Source organism: Episyrphus balteatus, chromosome X (genome assembly GCF_945859705.1).
Source record: "Episyrphus balteatus chromosome X, idEpiBalt1.1, whole genome shotgun sequence".
Lineage (NCBI taxonomy): Eukaryota > Metazoa > Arthropoda > Insecta > Diptera > Syrphidae > Episyrphus > Episyrphus balteatus.
In genome coordinates this window covers 6,474,777-6,497,516 of record NC_079138.1, presented here as the reverse complement: position 1 = coordinate 6,497,516, position 22,740 = coordinate 6,474,777, and the positions used below count along the sequence as shown (strand labels likewise).

Below are 22,740 nucleotides of genomic sequence, written 5' to 3'. Positions count from 1 at the left end.
TGATTTTAATTAACTTGGGCGTGCTGATTTCAATACTGTTAACAGATTTATTCCAGCACGTCTAGTTTTTGAGCTCTCCTCATCACTATTTTCGCTATAAAGTCCCAAAAACTAATCTTGAATGAAATATTTTTTTATGTTTGATCTAAAATATATGTTTTTCCGTAATATCTTGCTTTTTTTTATCCAAATCAGGAGTCCAAAACTGGAATTTACTTCAAATCTGCTTTAAAAAACCATAAGTTACGTTAACCACCAAGATTTTGAGATACATTTATAAATTTCTATACCAAATATGTTAAAAAAATAAAATGCACGACTGGGTCGCATGAACTTGCTCTTAGAGTTAAAGTTGCTTAAATTTTTAAGACTTTTTATATAGAAATTTGGAATAAAAAAAACAAAATTCGTTTTTGAAAAAAAAATAAAATAAAATCTGAAATTAAATTGCCCTCCAAAACAAGTATGCAGTTTTGATTGATATATTAACATGCATTTTTAGAAAAAAAATGTTCAAAATCGTTAGAGCCGTTTTTTAAAAAACTAATTTTTTATAAATATTTTTTTGGAAAAAAAGTTTTAAAATAAAATTAGTATGCCATTTGGTAGAAATCACTAATCAACATCTAAAAACAAAATTTCAAAAAAGTTCAATGTCCCGTTTTCGAAAATTTGATTTTTCAAAAAAAAATTTTCAAATTTTTTTTTTAAATCCAAAAATTATTTTTTTCAAAATTTTATTTTTGGCTTATATTTAAATTATATAAATGCTTCTTCACAAAAAGTTTCGTTTGAAATCGAATAAGCAGTTTCGGAGATAATCGGTTCTATGGCAGGTACCGTTAATAATGATTTTCAAAAAAAATTTTTTCTATTGAAAGATAGACTTTAGCTTAAAACTAACGTTTGAATTTTTTAAACAAAATCGTTAGAGTCGTTTTCGAGATATTTCAATTTTACTTAAATCGGTATATGACATGTACCGTTATTTTTGGTCCAAAAAAATTAATTCCAAAAACCCCTCTGGAGAGTCGCCAAATAACGCTACATACCAAGTTTGACATTAATCGGTCCATCCGTTTAGGCTGTAGCTCCTTATACAGACAGACAGACAGACTGACAGACTGACAGACTGACAGACTGACAGACTGACAGACTGACAGACTGACAGACTGACAGACTGACAGACTGACAGACTGACAGACTGACAGACTGACAGACTGACAGACTGACAGACTGACAGACAGACAGACGGACTTCCGGGACCCACTTTTTTGGCATTGTCTACCATCGTAATGTCATGGAAAAATGTTATCTCAACTTTTTTTTTTTGTACGAATGCATAACTTGATATATAGTACCTATATCGCAAGTAAAAAACATATTTAAGACGATAAAATATGGCTTTTGGCGATTGCGTAGGTAGTTTTGCAAAAAAAAATTTAACGGTGATGAAATTCAAGGCCAAAAGTACCAACAAAATGAGTTTTCGAAAACGTGACGTGCCAGTGAAATTTTGACTTCGGATTCGAAATCAGCACACAAAAATCCTTTAGAAAAGTATGGTTTGGTTTAAGCTCTATTTTCGTTGCCGACCAGTGATATCAACAACAACAACGTGAAGGTGCTACCACCAAGTCTCATGGCAGGAGTTACAGTTACGGATGCCAATCCGATCATCAGACTCCTTTATTCATATTTATATTTCATACCTCATTATAACTCACTCACCTACATGATTTGCTTCAGCCAATTTTAGGTTTTTTTTTTATTTATGATCATAATGAATGAATAGACTACTTTATTAGCTCCTTCAAATGTGATTAGTGTGATTTACTATTTTTAATATGAATGAACGCTTTTCATATAACACCCCTGAATTTTGAACACATTTAAAAACACTGGAATTATGCAGCGCCCCTCCTGGAAAGAAAATTTCTAAAAACAAAGACGAGAATTGTGGAACTCCGAAATTTAGGCATAAATAGATTTAAATAGTGTGTGTTTATTTGAGCGAATAATAAAATTAAGTTGCATTGAAATAAATTGTGTGTTTAATTGAAAGAAAAAAAAATTAGAAATTAAACTTTTATAAAACATTAAAATATTCTACTAAATTCAAACAATCCGTTACATATATCAAAGAGAGAAATTGTTTAGAAACAGCTGATACTCTAGCCATAAGACTTGGTGGTAGCAACTTCAAATTGTTGTTGTTTAATGATTATAAAAAAAGATTTAATTAATTTATAGAATAATATTAAATTTTGTAATGTTTCTTTTTTTAATGGTAAATATTGCCAAATAAATGATAAAAAAAACTCAAACTCAATTGAAAGCAGGTTCTTTTTTTTTTATGTAGTGATCCCGCCTCTCTCTTATTGAAATTCGGATTCAGCGGGTCCAAAAACATATAGAAAGATAGGCCTGGTTTTACATACTGTACATACAACTTTTTTTTTTGTGTGCTGGCACTGTCGCGACATGTTGCTGTCATCCCCGGCACACAAAAAAAAATGTTCATGTACCAGGAACCAGACCTATCTTTCTATATGTTTTTGGACCCGCTGAGTTTGAATTTCAAGTCCGTTTTGTCATCATAAAAATTCAATCAAAATGCAGTCACAGCTCAAAACTGGAGGGTGACAGGACCAAACGGGCTTGAAATTCGGATTCAGCGTTCCCAAAAACATATAGAAAGATAGGTCTGGTTTCTGGTACATGACACTTTTTTTTTGTGTGCCGGTGTTATTATTAGAAGAAAAAGTGTATGCAACGTTTTCATTAACTGATGAAGGTTTTCATATTACGAAAAATTACATATTTTCGTTGAGCCAACGAAAGTTTTGTTGGGCCAACGAAAATGTAGTGAATGAAACGATTTTTGTAATTTTACGAAATTTATTATTTTCAGTGTAATAATCTAAGCTAGAGAATAAGCCGAAATGAATTTTACGTTCGATTATAAATTTCGCAGTAAATTTACAAAGCGTGTCGATAGAAATTAAAATATCCCTTAAGATGATAAAGAAAGGTATTATAAAACTATTTATAATTTTCTATAAATATTCCTTACTTATTATTATTCTGCAGAAATAAAAATGAAAAAAAAAAAAATCAAAACATTTTATCTAGACTTAGAAATAAATATATCTTCTTATCTAATAATATGATCTGTTATAACCTTCATCTGATACAAACGAACGTGTGGGGGAGGGCGAGTTCTAAATGCGAGGTAGATTAGTAGGCGGCTTTGTTTAAGTTGTTGTTTAAGGGTAGAATAAGGTAGGTGGGGTGGGGGTAAGGACTCTCGTTATGGACACCCTTAAAATAACTTCCAATCACACGCACACAGGCATTTACAAACAAACACACACTCACAGTTCCATTTATAAGAAAATAAAATAAGACACAAATAAAAAAAAAAAAAAAACAAAGTTAGCAATAGCCAACCAACCAAAACCAAATCAATCCCTGAAGCATACTCTGGAAATATAGGCAATGGCAAAGGCAAAGAGAGTTTGTTAGGTAGAGGTAGGTAGTTTATGCCATAAGCCAAGCCCCCGCACTACCCAGCAGTAGCAACAGCAGCAAGCAAATATAAACGCCTAAAACTACCCAAAAATACTTAGATAATTGTGCTGGCTGCATTTATGCATATATACCATACCTACCCTACCTGCCTTTATAGGTTGGGACTTACATATCTATACCTTAACTTACATCAAATCAAACTATATGTAGCTAGGAGGGCGAGGGATAGATAGAGTATAAATAAATCTGTAGATAAAGTTGTGAATTGTGTACTTGTGAGTACCTACTAACACAAGTTTTTAGCAGTAATAAAGTTAATTGAGTTTGGGGGTTTGAGTGTTTGGCAGGCGGCTAGGTGCGGGGGACATAACTCACGATTATCGTCCTTCGTCCAATGTGTTTGTCCTGAGGAGTTTGTTAGTCCTTACTTTTGCAACCAATACATTAACGACTCATATAGCCAGCTGAACATCCTTTTAGTTTTTGTGCTGGGAAAGCAAGAATTTAATTGATTTTTCTTCATTTTTTTTTCATTTAACTTAAATAAAAAAAAGTGTATATAAAGCGCCATCTATATATTATATGCTGCGACATAAAAAAAAAAAAATTATAATGTCGCATACCTCATCTCATTCTCATCTCAACTCAACACACAACTCAACTCACCCTGAAAAACCGAACAAAGTATGCAAACTTTTTGAAAAGAAACTGAATATCCTGCAGGATAAGAAAATAATCTAAGAGTATAGCACACAAACTCATACATTGACATACAAACACTAACACATACAACCACACATACACACACAAATACGCCTCACTTTCAACTAACCAACCCTCATCATCACCATCAACCTACACCACCGACCCCCTCCCAATTCGCCCCCTGTCGGTCGGTCGCCCTTTGCTTTGGCACCCACTTAAGTTACTCACCACTCACACTATCGCAGGAAAGGCATGCGCGTCATAAATATTCCCCCATGGAAGCTCTACACCAAAAAGTAAAAGCAAAAAAAAAAAAAAAAAGGAGGAAAAAAATTATTACAACAACAGAAAACTTTTTAAGGATGGACATTTTTTAAAAACGTCTTTTAGACAACAGATTTTCTTTCCTTTTCTGTCAAACGGATTTCTGATTTCCACTGAAAGTAAAGAAATAAAGCAAAAAAGAAAGAAAGAAAAATAGAAAGGAAAAAACAACAACTAAGGGTAGTTCAACAGCAGCAGAGGGTGATAATGAAAAGCCCACTCACTCACTCACTATACAAGGAAAGCAAGCAAAAGCATAAAACGGGTATCCGTATATCAGTGACGTTAACGTTAAAGTTAACGGTTATCGGGTACCACCGCACCGGGTACGGGTACGGGCACGGGTACAATGTACGATGATGATGGTGGGCTGCTCCTTGATGGCCGCCGAATATGGTTGTATTAGTTTTAGTCTGTCTATGTGTGAATACATTTGTGGGCGGATAGATTGGAGAGCGCGTAAAAGGAGTCTTAAAATGTCGGTTAAGGAACATCTACTATTTTCTCCCTCCTTGTCTCGCTTTCAAAGGAAACCCAGCCAGCAGCAGCATGCTGCTTGCTGCCTGATCTGCTTGCTGTACTCTTGTACTTGATGCCTAGTGCACGCACATCGCCCCCTTTTCTTGGAATGATGATGTCGATGTGAATTGAATACGACCACCGACGTTCTCGCTCTCCTGAAAATGTGCAAAATTAAAATTGGAATTTCGCTCCCCCTTGGCAAGGTTCTCGTTCTATGTTTGTAGTTTGTTCGTTCGTTCGTTCGTTCTGCGTTCTGCCTGCCAACGCCATATTCGGATATACCTACTATAGATTTTTTTTTCTTAATGGAGCTTAAATTGCACTACTGCAAAAAACACCAGAAACAGAGAATCTGAAAAAAAAAAAAAAAACGAAATGAATGGGGTGTGAGTGAGGGTATGTAGGTACTTTTTTTTATTTATATTTTTTTTTTTAATGGCGGACTTCAAGAGTTAAGATTTTAATCGAAGACAGAAGTATCTATTGAAATTAAGATTATCTTCATATATCTGCATATAGGTATAGGTTTATGTAGATTTTTATGTTTTCATTTGTTATTGCGTGAAGAAGGATGTGCATGATGATGGATGTGTTTCAAACTACAAATATTATCTAAAACAACAACAAAAAGCTGAGAATTATTAATAGAGAAAGAAACTGTTGAGATATAGTCGTGTTGGTACCTACTTTGGATTGAAATGTGCATCTTCATATAGGTATATATTATACGATGGACAAGTTAGTATCTATTGGGGAACCTACCTACTTTGTCCTCTTGAAAAAAAAAAAAAAAAAATGGGTATATTTACAAAATTTTGCAGAAATCTTCTGCTGAAATCTAACCTACTTGAATTTTAGTTGATAAAAAAGCCTTAAAGTAGGTACCTGCTTGAATTCTAATTGAAAAATTTATATAATAGATAGGTAAAACTAGAAACTAGAAATACAATAAAATTTAAATTTAGTTTTTATAGTTTTAACTTCCGGAAAGCTGTCAGTTAGATGTTTGTTATTGAGACACAATCTACTTCCGAATATTTAAAAAAAGTAATAAAAACGGACTTTTTTCTCAAGGATGCCATTGCATTATCAGAACTGAACCTTTTGAAATTGGATCACACTAGCTTTAAAATAAAAAAAAAATCATCAACATCGATTCAGCAAGTCGAGAATGGACTGAACACATTATGTATCTTAAGCAATATCTTCTTTCAACCATAAGATGCTTTTATCGGTTAAACAAATTTTGTTCATTCTTCATTCTTCACTTTAAAAAAGTTTACTACCTATGGTATCTTTCAGCCTTATAAGCAATGTTTACAGCATGAGAAATGCTAACTATGTTCTACACTTTTTACAAATTCTTACACTATGGTGTCTTGAAAATTATACAACAGTCTTCCAAGCGAAATACGAAGCATTAGAAACCGCTCACAGTTCTTAAAATCTTTTAAATCATGGCTTTTTGATTTCGATACTTATGAAATCGAATCTTTGCTAAACTACGTCATTTGATATTATTTTGTTCTCTTTATTTATTTACATTTAAATTCTAATATTGTTTATGTAATTCAAACCAATATTAATCGATTTATTTCAGATTAATTCTCATTAACTGTACAAATTAAATTAGAAATAAGATATTCGAACATTGTTAGAAGAATATGATATTAATAAATAAATATTACATATCTAATAATAAATAATAAATAAAAAATCCATCGAGTGAGACATCAAAAGAAATGTCTTTTTAAGCTCCATTCGTAATTGAAACCCAAATTTTCTTGGAGGTATGGATACTGAGTCATTTGTAAACCAAATATATATATTTTTTTATAAATATTCGGAACCAGATATCTGTGGACCAAAGTCTCTCGAGTTAACAATGAAAAGTTCTATACATTTACACACCTAAATCAAATTACAAATCTATTTTTTTAAGATTTTCGAAAAAAAAGATAAAAGGTGTAAAAAATACTTTTTCAAAAATGTCCTCTAAGTTCATAGAGTGAGACATCAAATGAAACGTCTCTTTAAGCTCTATTTATACCTATATGAAAACCAAAAGTTTTTTTGGTGGTCTGCTTGCTGAGTAATTGTAATCCAAATATGTTTTTTAACCGACTTTCAAAAAAGAGATAGTTATAAATTGAGTTTATATATATAAACAAAATTTCCATTCCAATAACATTTATAGGCAATATAAAAATCAAAATCTATTAGCAGTAGTTCTCTTTAAGCAGTGTCAAAACCTGTTCTATACTTAATTCCACTCAGGCCAGAATTGCAATCTTTTATTTGAATGGAACCACAACTATTCCATTTCACTGTTTTGTTCACTTTATAAGTCCTGAGGGCACCATTTGTGGGGTTCGCCTATTGCAGGACTGCTATCAACAATATTGTACATACCTTGAGACTTTTCTTTGAACTTTAAAAGAATATCTACCTATACCTACTTATAACATGCATAGCAACGCATTGACTGACTGGTAAGGGTGGATTACAATGGGATTATACGCTAAAATCATCTTATTGCTTAAAAAAAAATGTACGCGTTAGAAAATAACTATATAATAATAATTTATGTTCTCTATTTTGTATATTTTCAGGCGAATAAAATCGGCTTACCGCCGTTTTTCTGCCATAATGGTGATCCTCTGACAACACCTCCTCCTGCACATTGTGGTATACCTCCGTATCAGTTGGATCCAAAAGCAATGGGTAAGTAAAGTTATATTAAATAAAATGCACGACTGGGTCGCACGAACTTGCTCTTGTAGTTCAAAGTACATTTATATTAGTACATTTTAAACAAATTAGGTATAGGAAGAGCCGACATTACAGGTTAAAAAAAAAAAGACATAAGTATGTAGGTATAATATTTCTGTTATCCGATTTTTTTGAGAAAAACTTTGCATTAGTTACATAGTTATATGTATTGAATTTAATCAAAATCGTTAGAGCCGTTTTAGAAAAAATTCCAATAATTCGAAAAATTTGTATGGGACGTATACACTTTCTAAAGAAGATACTAAAAAAAAAAACAACCTTGGAAATTACGAAAAAATCATAAGTACAAAATTTCAGGGAAATCCGTCCACCAGTTTTGGCTGAAGTTACTTATACGCACAGACCGACACGGACGTCATGACAAAAACCACTTTTTTTTGGATTTCTACATAATCGTACACTGAGCCAAAAAACAACGTAAAATCAATCTAAACCACTTTGAATCAATGGAAAATCACTACATTTTTAGCCTAAAGTGGAAAATGATTGAATCAAAGTAACACACTTTAAATCAAAGTTGTTCACACATTAAATCAAAGTTGTTCACACATTAAATCAAAGTTGTTCACACATTAAAAAAATAAAAAAAGTAAAACTGGCATCCGCTGGGGATCGAACCTGCTATACCTGGGTTGACAAGCTTGTGCTTTACCACTGTGCCATCTCACTTATAAATATTGATGTGACAAACTGTAAGTTAAGCATAGGACGACTTTTTAGAAAATTAATGAATACCTATATTTTTCACCATTGATTCAATGTAGAACGGATTAAAAATTACTATGCGTTTTTTCTCTGGGTGTAATGGACTTAACCCTCTGTCGACACACGGGTGCGAATTTGGCAGGACAAAAATAAAAGAATTACGATTTTTCAAAAAAGTGGTCACAAAAAAGTCTCTTTATAAGGGTGAAAATATTTTTTTTTTCGGAATTGTGAATACAATATTCGAATTCCTCGGAATATTCTACATGAATTTCATACTTGATTCTCTATAAAATATTGTGACCGAAAAAAGTTCTAGCGACATGAAAAAGTATAAACCAAATTCGCACCCGTGTGCCTATCACGTCACAAAAAAGAGGTGTGCCTACAGAGGGTTAATAATCATTTATTTTTAATTGAAAGATGAATTTATTTCTGCTTTTTTTCTGCTCGTTTTTATTGCTTTACAAAGTTCAACAAAACCTATAACCAAATAAGTTGGTAATTCTCTATTCCAATAGGTAACAACACATTTAACAAAAAAACTCACCGTGTCAAAATCAAAGCAATTTTACTAATTTTGCGCAAATAGGCTAAAAATCAAAATGCCAGCTCTTGACTCGTTTTTTTTTCCGTTTTTGATGACGATATTTCCACTGCTGATATCTTGTTGAACATTTTTGTCAAACCAACAAATTTTGATCACATACTTTTTATAGAAGCTAAATTTCTAATAGGAACTCGTAGTATCGTAGTGGCTCCATTAAAATTAGCTTTTAAACCGATTTCAAAAGCAAGTAAAATAATTACATACATAACTCTACAAAAACTTTATTCGAAATCATGTTATGATTCGCGGAAACGACGGAAAAAAGATTTTTCATTTTGACATAATTGCGGTCGGACTTTCTTTGAAATTTAATCAGTCTATGATATTTCCCTTCTATATTCCTTTTGTACAAGTGTGCTTTAGATAGGTATATTACTGTTGGTCTTAAGAATAGAAAGGTTTCGCTATGTGTTATCAAAATGCCTCAATCATCTCAAACATAAACCTGGCGAGAGTTTATAATCTTTCCCGTTCCGCTCACAGCATCTATATGCTTCTGCTTACCATTCTCTTATACAAAACTTGCCCTCAACGAGTCTTCATCAACAAAACATAAAACCATCATCATCACTTTGCTCCCCTTTTTTGTTGTGAAGAGTGCGCTTTTTTTGTTGTTGTTGTTTTTTTTTTTTTTTTTCATTTACAAAACTGAAGAATACACGTGAAAATTCGTTTGCTAACTAATGATGCTAATATTTGCTCAGTTTTTCATTCACTCAGTCTTGGCTCTTGTGTCTTTTTATTTTTTGTCTTTCTTTTCTTTTATTAAATTTATTCTAAACGAGGGCAAAATCGAATTGTCGGTCGTCTATTTTATTCTATTTGGGAATTCTGCATAAAAAGACAACTTGTGAATAAAAGAAGGGACGAGAGGAGGTGAGAGGGTGGTAGTCGTGGGCTCATTGTATGTATACTTGTTGTGTTATTCTGTCAAAACCATTTCTTTTGGAATCTATACGTATTTTTATTTTTTTATTTTTTAACTTATTGTTGACGTTTTCTATTATCTTTCGATTTGCATCGCAATTGAATTTATTTCAATACATTCGTCTTACTACTCTGCAAGGACATATTTTTTGTTGGTTTCTTTTCTTTTGAATAGCTGCTACTGCTTAAGAAATTCTTGACTTCATATCTACTTACTTCGTTTTCATTTTAAGACATCTTCAAGTTGATATAAGTTTGTATTTTATTTTTTCTTTGTTTTTTTTTTTTTTTTTTTAAAGATGTGTCCTGTATTAATACAACTAGCATTTCAGCTTCGATAAAAATATTCTGAAGCTAGATTTCAGGTTTTGTAAAGGGTTCATGGTTATGACAAAAGGAAAATGTTATCCAAGTTTTAGTTTTTCTACCAACGTCCTTAAAAGGCCTATAAGAAGCTCAACCGAAGCTGTGAGATTTGACAGACAGCTTCGGAAGAACTTGTATAGAAGCTTACTAACCAAGTCTTTTCGAAGACCAAACTTCCCTAAACTTCTTTAAGTTAATTAACCGAAGCTAATCTGTAAAAAAGCATTCTTCAGTTGAGTTTTTTTTTAAACAGTATTTCAATAACTTTTTAGAAGTCCGAAGTAAAAAAAGCAAAAATTTCAAATTACAGGAGTGTTAGTTGGAAATAAAATTGTGTTTCGGTATTGAGTGTGACACTAATTACACTGTGTTACAAAAAGAAGGTTTCAAAATATACGCGGGCGGAGACTTATCACGTTTTGTAGAGCTATAAAAAAAATTAAAAAAAAAAAATTATTTGGAAAAAGAAAAATCTGATAAAATTATTTTTCAATTTTCTCAAAACCTAGAAGGCATAGAAACATATAGTTTTCGTTGATCGATTAAGAATCAACTGAGGCAGTTTTATGTATCGGTCAGCTTTTTTTATTAAAATTAGCAGTCTGGACAAAAGTAGTAAACAATGGGTTAAAAAAAAAAATGTTCGCCTATTTTTAACTTTGAAATCGATTATTTCAAAAACTATTGGTTGAAATATATTTATTTAAAAATAAGATTTACATGTATATTTCTGACTTTCGGAAATGATATCACTTGAAACTGTAAGTGTTGCCGTTGTTTTTTTTTTTTTATTGTCAGATTAGCAATACTCCTCAACATAATTGTCAGATTATCATTTAGGGTTACTCTGACATAGAGTTGAAACCACAGTAGAAAAATCTGACACGCTCGAGTTACTTAAGTAAACAAAATTTGTTTACATTTTATAAATGATTAATAAGTGTAGGCCACGTCCAAATCGTCAGTTTTTCAAATTGAACACTATTTTGAGTTTACTGAACGTGCCCTGTCAAAATCTGACACGCTCCAAAAACATTTTTTCATAAAATTTGAAGGTCCAAAAATCCGTTTTTTGTCCCTAACTCAAGATTTTGGGGGTGTTAAGGACTTTTTAAATACCGTTTCGTAATCAGTGCGAATAGCTCTACAAAACGTCATAGGTCTCCGCTCGGGTATATTTTGAGTGTTACACAGTGTTATTCAAAACCACATTTTTGAACTAAATCAAGAAGTGTGATTATCGAGAAGAGGGAAAATGTTCATCCTTAAATTATTTCCAGTGAAAATATTCTCCTTTTGACTTTTCGAGGAATTGAATAAAATTTTTTTTTTTATTTTCAAAGTTCTTGAATGGTGAATAAAAAATATTAAGATAAATATGAAGAAATGCATTTCAAAACGAAAAAATAGTTTTCAGAAGCTTCCCAATAGAATTAAATATACCATTAAAATAGTGTGCAATTTTTTCAAACTATCCAATGCAAACTTGACATCAATAGCTTTGATATATCACTTCGACTAGAACTATAAGGAAATTCATACAAAAATCAAACTTTGGGTTAAATTTTACTGTTCATTATCTATTATTTTTCCCTTCCCCACCACACAAACAAAAGAGAAAACGGAAATATCCTTTATGGAAAAAGCCTTAAGAAAAGCAATCATGCGTTTTCGTTTTCGCAAAAAAAAAAAAAAAACTGTGTCCTCATTTTAAATTTAAAAAAAAATATACCTTTATAAAAGGACTTTAACTTTAGTCAATACCTAGTGGTTAGTATGATGAGGGGCGGTTTAAAAGAAGGAAGGGAGAGAAAGAGAGAACAAATTGGTGTAGTTTCAAAGGGTCGATTTGTTGTTTTTATTTCTTGTATTCCCTTGAATACATCCAAGCATTATTTGCATTTGCTGCCTGATGACTAAATTCAGAACTCTCTGAATCCTGACTGTTACGTTGGTCTCCGTTATCGTATACTCTAGTCCTCGTTGTGTTGTAACCGTCTTCGTCCCTTAGATTTCCGGTTGTGGATTTCATTAATTTCTATGCGAAACAAACAGAAGCTTTGCTGCTTGCTTTTATCGTTAACTCTTCTTTTGACTTTTACCAGAATATACAACCTCTATATTCACAAGACAGAGCTGTGCAAGGCACTTATAAGTCATCGCTATCCGTTATACTTTCATATGTATTTATATAGTATTGGTGCTGCATGTGTATATGAGAAGCGGTGGAAGTGTGTTTATTAACGTACTACATGTATAATACACCAGTGTAATACGTACCTGCATGGTTAAAGTAAAGTATTTCCCTTTGTCAAGTATAACAGAAAATTGCAGTGGTATAAATTTTGAAAATACATACTGCAAAATAATACGATCTAGTCATTTTTACTAATTAAATCAAGCACTAATATCGCCTATTTATAAAATGGAAGAAAAGGACATTAAAACAAACATAACAAATTTCTGTTTCTTTTTTAATTTAATTCAATTTTTCATAAAATCAGCTAGTAGCTCCTTTTAATCTACTACAATTTTCTAACATTGGCACAATTGGAAGAAAATGTAATATTAACGAACACAATACTTGCCATTTAGTGCTTGCATTCCTACTACAGAAGTAAAAAAAAAAAATGGTAACAAGGCTGAAACAAGTAAGGGGTGTGTAGTGTCCTTGTCATCTATTTTTATTTGCTGTCCAATAAATAAGTGACAACACATATCAATTACAATATTCAAGTTACATTCTTAGATAACTGTGTGTTGCTTTAGTATTTTTATCCTCTTGCTACACTATTGTAATTTGTAACCCTTTTTTGTCATTTGAGTATGTTGTGGAACTTATCGAACTACGTGGATTTTATCCTTTGTAGCACTTTAATGTAATGTAATAAAATAAGACTTTTCAGAGCTTATCTCAATAAACAAAATTAGAAAAAGCTGATAATCGTAACGCGTGTAACTGTGATACTATACCTTTTTGTAATCGTTTTATGTTATGTTCCACGGTGTCAGACCGGATCGGATAAACAGATAAGGATAGAATTTTAGAACTTAACTTTTCCTTAAACAATAACTTTTTTTTTAACAATAATAACAAAATTTTGTAACTGAATTGAGTGTAACGCAATCAATTCTATATTATCTTAGAATTGTAAATTAAGCCTTTAATCATCTACAAAATATGAATAAATCCTGCGAAATGAGTTTAATATTGTGCTGACAGTAAAATAAAATTAAAAAAAAAAAAAACAGCAAAAAAAAAGAATCTAAAAAATATCCTCAGGGCATTCTTTTGTGACAAAACATACCTAGAACATCAAGGTACTCTTTTGTATTACCAGGGGGTGAGAACGCCCCCTTTTTAACTTGCCAGTAATGCCATTGCCTCGAGGTGTACACCACATCCATACCATACCGATATCATACAGACTCCAGGGCACACACATTAGCTACGTGACATTTATCAAAATCAAAATCAATTTGGTTTCTGGTGAACTGGAAAATCGTCCTTAGTTTTGCGTTTGTATAAAAAAAAATTCTTTGTTTTTCGTTGATGTTATTTTTTTTTTTTTTAATAGCGGCGTATCTCTTTTTTGGTTTTTCCCTTTCCTGTGTGACATTTTAGGAACATTATTTGTGTGTGTGTGTTTTTTTTTTTTTAGTTTTGATGACAGAGAATATAGGGGAAAACAAAACAGGAACGTGTGTGGTCATCAACGTTGGGAAGCCACGTGCTTCTTTCAAAAGTAAAAAAAAAAAAAAAAAAAATTGGCTAGAAAAGTGTATCTTAATTATCCCGGATATAAGTACTCGTAAATTGTAAATGTTCACTTAACGAGGTAGTTACTTTTGTTTGGTTTTTGGTCTTATTATTTTAATTAGATATGGTTGCGGTGAGATCGTTTATGGTAGCTAAATGAAGCGAGACTTAAGAATGTAGCGCTCCAAACTAAATAAAAAAAAGTTCGAGTTTTTCATTCTCACTTACGGTCTTTAAATTAGTGGATTAACATTTATATTTGGTAATAATATCAATTGAAAAAAAAATGCATTTAAAATGAAAAAAAAAAAAAAAAATTTATTGCAACTGAAAAAAATTTGCATTGACAGTAAAATTTTTATTGGAAATAAAAATATTTTGCACTTAAAAAAATATTTGTTACAAATAAAAAAATTTGCATTAGATAATGTTATTGCAAATAAAAAATTTTCTGCAATGCAAAATGTGTGTACCAAACATTTTTTTTTAATATTCGTCGAATTTCTTACAGCCTTACATTAACTATTTCAACTATACCTAATATTGAACCTAATGAAGTCAAAATTGTAAAAAAATTGGGGTATATTAAAAAAAAATATTTAATGCTCACATTGAATTTTTTTTCAATGCAGAACATTTTTTATTTGCAAAATTTTTTTAATGCAAAATATTTTTATTTGCAATAAAAATTTAGTTTTCAACGCAAATATTTTTCAGTTGCAATAACATTTTTTTGTAATGCAAAATTTTTGTATGTATTTGCAATAATTTTTTTTTTATTTATTGCAAATATTTTTCAGTTGCAAAAAAATTTTTTTTGTATGCAATTTTTTTTCAGTTGAAATAAATATTTTGTTTAATGTAATGCAAAACAAATGCATTAAAAAAATGATTTTTTAAAACCCTGAAGCCTGAAGCATGTAGCGAAATCGAAATCTCGAAAAATTATATAAAATGAAAAATTTACGCAAATTTTTCATTTAAACATAATTTTCTAGGGATTTCGGGATTCCATTTAGAATTTTGGTTTCAGTTTGAGTTTTTTTTTTTTTTTTGATATTCGGAATTTCACGATTTTGGAATTTCTGGTTTTCTGAATTTTGGATTTTTAGGGTTTTAGGTTTTCGGGATTTAAGTTTTCACCATTTTGACCCAAACCCTAATTGAAAATTAACATTCACAATCTAATTGCAAAAAGATCGTCGAAATCGACAACGATTCTTCAATCTATCATTCGACAACAGTACCTAATAATAAAAATCTCTTACAATTGATTGTTTCTATCATTTGTTTTTGTTGGTCCAAACACCCTGTTGCTTTTCTTTTATTCCTAATTCAAAACCAGTTCCATCGTCTTTCACTAACAGGTTGAAAGTATCAACAACAGATCGATTGATCTTACCATCGAGGCAAGTCATATTTTGACAAGCTCCTTGCAATCTTAAGTCATTGGAATTTGCAAAATCAAATCAAAGTTTCCCAGCAATTCACTAGTAACTGTGTATAGTTTCTATTCATTTCAGTTCGCCCAATTATTCACAGCCCTTTAAGAAAAAATATATAACAATTTTCCCCCTGTGTATGTTACACTTAATCACTTAAGTTGTTCATATAGACATCATACAAAAAAATAAAACATAACAATATAATAATATGATGATCATAATTATGACTATTATCACTTCAATTCAAACTCTCTCAACTGCATGCTCGCCCTCTCCCCTTTGTATTTGCTTAGCTATTATACGCCTAGATGATTTTCGGCACCCCTATTCCGAAATGCGTTGTCTGGTGGTTTGTTGGACCCATTAGTAAGTGTGTGGCGTGGCATGGCGTGTAGAGGCGATTTGTATAAGCGCAGCAATATTTTTTTTCTTTCTCAACTCAACCCTAACTTATGGATTATTAAAATAATCATTTTTGGCCATTGTAGGTATATATGATGTTTGTTGGTTTTGTGCACCGCAATACCCAAATAATTTTAATAATTTTGTGAGAAGGGGTGAGAAAGTCAAGAGAAGATGCTTGTTATGGAGCGATATTTATTCTATTTTATTTTATTTTATTTTATTCCTTGCTGCTGCGTTTATAATCAGGACTCAATGAAACCATAAATTGTGTGGTTAGGTAGGGCTTTTGCCACTTTAAACGACTTGAGAGTAGTTTAAGGGTTTTATAGTTTTATTTTATTTTTTTTATTGTTTGGCATGATTTGTAGGTATTTGTACGCGCTGTGCATTTACTACCTTTACAACCTACCTATTTGAAAATCGTAGTCCACAGCTTTTGTTGATTTCCTTTTTTTACTATTTTTGATGAGATTCTTTCTCTTTTTGGATATGAATTTGAAGAGCGTAATTGACTTATGTGCAGAGTTTCACTTTAAAGATGGTATGCAAAGTCTTTCAAAAAATATGAAAATTATTTGGGGAATCCTTTTTTCCCTTCCTCAGTTCATTCTTAACCCTTTCAGAGTCGGTCTACGACGACGGACGCGACACGTCTTTATGTTTTTGATTTGTGTGCAAATGAAGAGAGAAATGAGAGAGAGAGCGAGAGGAAGAGTGATGAGCGTTAATTGTCACAAAATATGTCATAAACACTGACACGCCTTCATCATTTTTCTCAAACAACACACAAACTCCTCTTATTTATAGGTTTAGATATAAATATATGTTGTGCAAGCGTTTCTATATTAAAATAACCGCAAGCAAAAACACAATTTAATTACAAGGATTCGCCTGCTTTACTCCAATTCATATAATCCCTCTTGTTTTTTTTGTTGTTGTTGTTGCTCCTCTTCGATATTCCATTATATTCCAGCCTAGCAAAATGATGATGGTTGGAAAAGGTTTTTGTGTGCTGATATGAAGCTAATTAGACGTGAAATGTTTGTCATTTGCATGCAAACATCAAAAGTGTCTTACTTTGGCTATAAGCTTTAGTATTATTATATACCCTATACCTACCACAATACCAAGCAGATTAACACTAGAGTTCGAGTTTTGTGATTATTGTGCTCGCACGTTTTGTATATCGTTTTGTTTTAATTTTTTTTTTTTAATAATAATAAAAAAGTATTATAAGAAAAGAGTGTTAAAAATGACTGGCTTAGATTCTCAATTTTTTGTTCTGTTTATGTTTGTTCCCTCAGAACTTTCGACTTGGTTAACCGATTTTGATGATTATTTTTCTATTTGCAGTGTAGTTCCATTTCAATTTGGTCCAGTTCTGACAATGGCATCCTTGAGAAAGAAGTCGGTTTTTATTTCAAAAAATATGATTATTTATTTTATGAGCGAATCTAAGCTTATTATTTCGATAAATTTCAATAATAGACATTCAATCAAACTTTTTTGTAGGAAATTGAAATTTTTCATGTACCTACAATTTGTTGTAGAACTAACCATTTCTGAAATACCACTGAAATAAGAGCGAAAAAGACAAACAAAATCATGAAAAAAATGGCTCTCGTGACTTGTCCTACCTCACTGGTGACAGTTACAGTAATTTCACCTATGACACTTTATAGATCGATTCTGATTAATTTGCTTTTTGATTCGTTGAAATAGCATAAAATTCAGCTGAGTTGTACCTACAAATTAAAAAAAAAATCACTTAAACCTACATGTATTTTGTATGAGAAATCTGCAAACGCGCATGGTGAGTGCTAAATCTTAATTTTAAGGGCTCCAATTTTTAAAGAATTTTTTGTTGGGTATTTCCAAAAAAAGTTTTGAAATAGGACTGACAAAATCAATGGTCGCATTTAAAAAAGCACCCTTATATATATGTAACTGATGTTGGTAATTCTTTTTTTATTTTATTTTTTATATTCATGCGGACAGATTTTTTTGTTTTTAAAAAAGTGGATATTCAAATAATATAGACATGAAAAATTAATGCTAATTGAATTTAATTTTAAATTGTTTTACCGAAAATTAATATAAAGTGTTGCGAATTGAGTTAAGGCAAATTATAAAATGAAAAACTTTTTTTTTGTTGATTAAAGTAGCCCATACAAAGCACACTTGTGCACGCACAAGAGTGAGTAAAATCAAAACTTTTTGATGATTTTTGGTGTCGGTGTCACCATCATCGGCATAGGTGTAATGTGTATGGTGCGGTGGTGCCCCCACAAGTTTGGTGTTTATGGGCCACTTAAGAGGTATAATTTTAAAGTGCATCGGTTTTTTTTTTTTCAATTATACTAGTATTTTAACTTTGGTTTCGTCAAATTGACAGCTTGCATTTAGAATAAGCTTTAAAATAAATCAAATAAACCGACGCATGCAACAAGTGTAAAGTAGGGGAGAGTGGGGCACTTTTGAACACGGGGCACATTTGAACACTGTATATAAAATTTTAGTTTATGAATCTTTTTTAGAAGTATTTCGATATTTGAACCCGTCAACACAATAACCATTAACGTCAATGACTTTCCTCGATTATCTCAGCTTGATTTATAGGTGGAAAGTGACTTTTATACTGGTTTTTCATTTTTTCAGTTTTTTAGTTGTAAGAGTTTAAAAAAAAATAGGTGCGTGATTTCAAAACGCAATACAATTTTTGTTAATGGTAAATAAGTTTTAAACTTAATCATGGTGAATTTTTGAATGAATATATTAGTGTTCAACATTTATTCAACATTTAATGCCGTTGACCAGAAATGGAATGAATTCCATTTTTCTAAGTTACCTATGTTTTAAATGATTTTTCCTTGTTTTTTGTTTTTCTTTTCAACTAATAAATGTGATAGAAAATACAATTTATTAAATAAATAAATGTGATAACTATAGTTTAAATTTTAAGGTTGTTTTTTCTGAGTTTTTATTATTTTTTGGTTCCTTGAATATCATATAAAAATCAATTTTGAGTTTGTGTATGTTCTTATTAAAAAAACTATTAAAAAGTTAAGTGTTATTTATTCATTACAACGAAACTAATCCTGCTGTTCAAAAGTGCCCCTTCAACGTTCAAACATAAAAGCCTATGTTGGTTAAACATCAAAATTAAATATAAATATTTCGTCTAACTAACCAAATATTATTTGAAATCGAAGTTAAATGTTACTGTTCAATGTTAGTAAACTTTACAGATCAAGAAAACGAACATATTTCGTTCAAGCAGTTGCCAAAGCACAAAGTGTTCAAATGTGCCCCACTCTACCCTACATAATTAAAATTCAAACTTCATTCACAGAACCTAAATAATACTCTACGTAAACTTATATTCCTTAGTTAAATATATATATTAAAATATAAATTTCATTTGAAAACAAGATTGTTTTTCTATGTGTTTTTTTAATGCAAGGATTCAATTGTCACATTCCAGGTTTTTTTTTTTATTTCATTCCATCAAACCATTAACTTCCTCGTTCCTTCAGAATTCTCATTATGGTTTAAAAATAAAATAAAAGAAACACAAAACCAAGATGAAGCGTTAATTTATGCGATAAGATGAAGAATATATATATGTTTTGTTTTTTTTGTATTTAACAAAAAAAGCAAAAAAAAAAACTTAAATCTTACATTAAAGAATGAGTGAATTTGATGAATGGTGCTTTTGTTTGTTTACAAAAGCTGATAAATTAAATAGAAAAGTATATGTTGAAAGAAAGAAAAAGTTTTTATTTTTTCATATTTTTTGCTTTTTCTTTTATTCTACAAATTCTACATGTGTTTTTTTAAGGCCTTCTCTTTTTTAAATAAGGCAGGTACCGTACCTGTACAAATACATACATAATATGTATCTTGAGAATTTTTTGTTTATTCTTGCATGCATGTGTAAATGTGTATATGTATACGATATGCGTAAAATGTGAGAATATAAACTTGGAGGCTCGTTCATGATTTGAATCAAATATTTCAAGCCAAAAAATTTGGTTGTCTGTGATGTCGGTTTACGGGCAATAGTTTTTTGTGATAACGTCATTAGAAAATTAAAAAAAAAAAAAAACAAATTATTTGTTGTCTTTGGATTCGAACCACAGACCTCTGGTGCATAAGACAAATCAGGTTTAACTCCCTGATCTGCTGACTATTTATACGTATGGCACAGTAATAACAGACCCAGGCGGAACGTGAGGATGAGTGACGCTTTTTTATGAACGCATTAGCTAGTGTTCATTGATTTATAAGACGTTATTACGTCTTGAATTTCAAATAATTTGCTTACCAAGTACCTTTTGGTTTTTTATAGATCTTTAATAGACCTTTCTTTTGATATCTCATTCGATGTTTTTGAAGGAAATTTTTAAAAATGCATTTTAATTTTTTTTTCCAAATGGTTACCAACTTTCATATACACGCCAAATAACCATACCTACCTACAATTATTTAGAAACATTTTATCACTTTGCAGTGTCGTAATAATGCCTTCGAATGATTAATCAAATGGATTTTAAATTTTCTAAAACTATTCTACAAATCCAATATTGTTAATTATTATTTTTCAAACAAACTCAGCACTTTCGCTGCGCCCTTTTTATTTTCATTGTTTTTCTATACTTTTGTGCATCATAATACAATGTCTCTTTACAATGCACCTTTTGTGTCATCCGAATGTTCAATTATCTGGCACAACCCATCGGAACGAAACATAGCGCATTTGTATGAGGGATATATGAATTTCGTATTATTATACAGATGTTGTGAATGGCAGAGAAAATCCTTCCTAGTGATTACAGTTAAGTAACAATAGTGAAACACAAGATTGTATAAGGTATCAACAGCATCATCCTTCGCATCATATCATAGCTTACAATACAACCCTAGTGATGATGTGTATGGGCTATGGGGTATAGTTTCGTTGTTGTTATTTTTTTTTTTTTTTTTTTTTTTGAGGATCAGAGAGTCCATTCAAATACAAGTCGAGAGGGTATATACCACCATTTAACATTCTATTAGAAGGTTTGTCAAAATATTTCTTGGTATTTGCTGAATTTATTGTGATTTTATCGCAAATAAACATGATGAAAAGGAGAGGATAATAACAAAAGATGGACGATAAAACTCATTCATGTAATGGAGGGATTAAACTTGAGTACATTTGATGAAAATTGATTTCAAGAAAATAGAAAGGGTCTAGCCATTTTTTTTAACGAAAAACCTTTCAAAGTACCCATGTATATTGAAAATTTTATAATTGATATACTCGTACTATTTCGACGTTGGGGCCTTTTGTCGACCCTATGACCTTACTCCCACTCGAATTTAGTTGATGGAGCTACATCAGATACATCAACTGTACTCATAAAAATCTAAATCTGTGAAGTGTAGGAGGTTAAAACTGACATATTCGAACACACAGAAAAGTAATTGAAATGACGAAACTCCAAATTTGTAGTTTATTTTATTCAAACCATGTAGGGGAAAAGGAGGTACATTTGACACTTAGTTTTTAAAGGTCTGTATTTACTATTCAAGATTATACTAACAGTACATTTTTTTTTACCATATTACAACATTTAAAAAAATAATGTTTTCTAAAAAAAGTCATTTTGTCAAAAGTGGTTTTAAACAATCTACTAAACAATATAACGAAAAAAAAATCAAAAAATTTATTTTCTAAAAAGAAGAAGAAAAAACAAAACACCATAAAATATTTCAAAAAATCTCTCCATTTAAATCTTAATCAAAATTAATCGATGTCGATTTTTTTTTAAAATAATTCATTTAATATATAATTCCCCAAAATCAACGTAAAACTGTGCCCACATTGCAAAAGTCAAAGGTGCCCCGAAGGAGCCACAGAACTGTTCTTCTTTTTTTTTCAATAACTTATACTATTTTTTTACAAAGCTGGTTTTAATTTACTTAATTTTAAGCTTAGTGCTATCAAAATATTGATTAAAAAGACTGTTTTATTAGGTTCAGAAATAGCTTACATACCGGTGGTCAAAAATTAGATCAGAAATACAGAAAACACGAAAATACGTGGTAGGGGAGAGTGGGGCTAAATGTAACAGGGGTAAGAATTAACAGCTAAAAAAAGCGATGTTCCTTTCAATATTTAGAAACGCGTAAAGGAGAAAAATGCTCAATTTTTGCATATCTACCGGCACATTTTCTTCAGATGAAGATTAGACGACAGGGTGAGAAGTTACACTAGTGGTGCCCAAAAAATGCATGTTTGTAACTTTTTTTTTTAATTTTATTTTTGGTCTACCTCTTTACCCGAAAAAGATAGAGTGCTAAGTGTTTTTTTGTTATATGCAACTGTGTTTTGGCTCAAATTGCGTGTATATGTTATGTCTATATCAGTTTCGCTTTTTTTTTAAATTGATTTTATGTGCCAAATTTCATGCTGGGGCTAGTTGTAACATTTTTCCGGGGCAAGTTGTACCATGTAAAAACCTACCTATACTGAAAAATTGTTTACCTAATATAATTAACAACCCTGAATATGAATGCTTGTAATTGAATTTGTATTTATTTTGAAATTGGAAACACATTTTTGAACCACCACTTGAATTCATAAAGCTTAAAAAACA

General features: G+C 31.0%; 1 protein-coding gene across 9 annotated transcripts in view; it reads left to right on the top strand.

The window, feature by feature from the left end:
- The window catches only part of LOC129920705 (protein pangolin, isoforms A/H/I/S), a 123,829-nt gene that overhangs the window by 52,688 nt on the left and 48,401 nt on the right, over positions 1 to 22,740 (top strand). For all 9 annotated transcript variants that reach the window (XM_056002238.1, XM_056002235.1, XM_056002234.1 and 6 more), the window contains one exon: positions 7,698 to 7,809. In XM_056002238.1, coding sequence (XP_055858213.1) covers positions 7,698 to 7,809 — 112 coding nt within the window. The remainder of the gene's footprint in view (positions 1 to 7,697; positions 7,810 to 22,740) is intronic.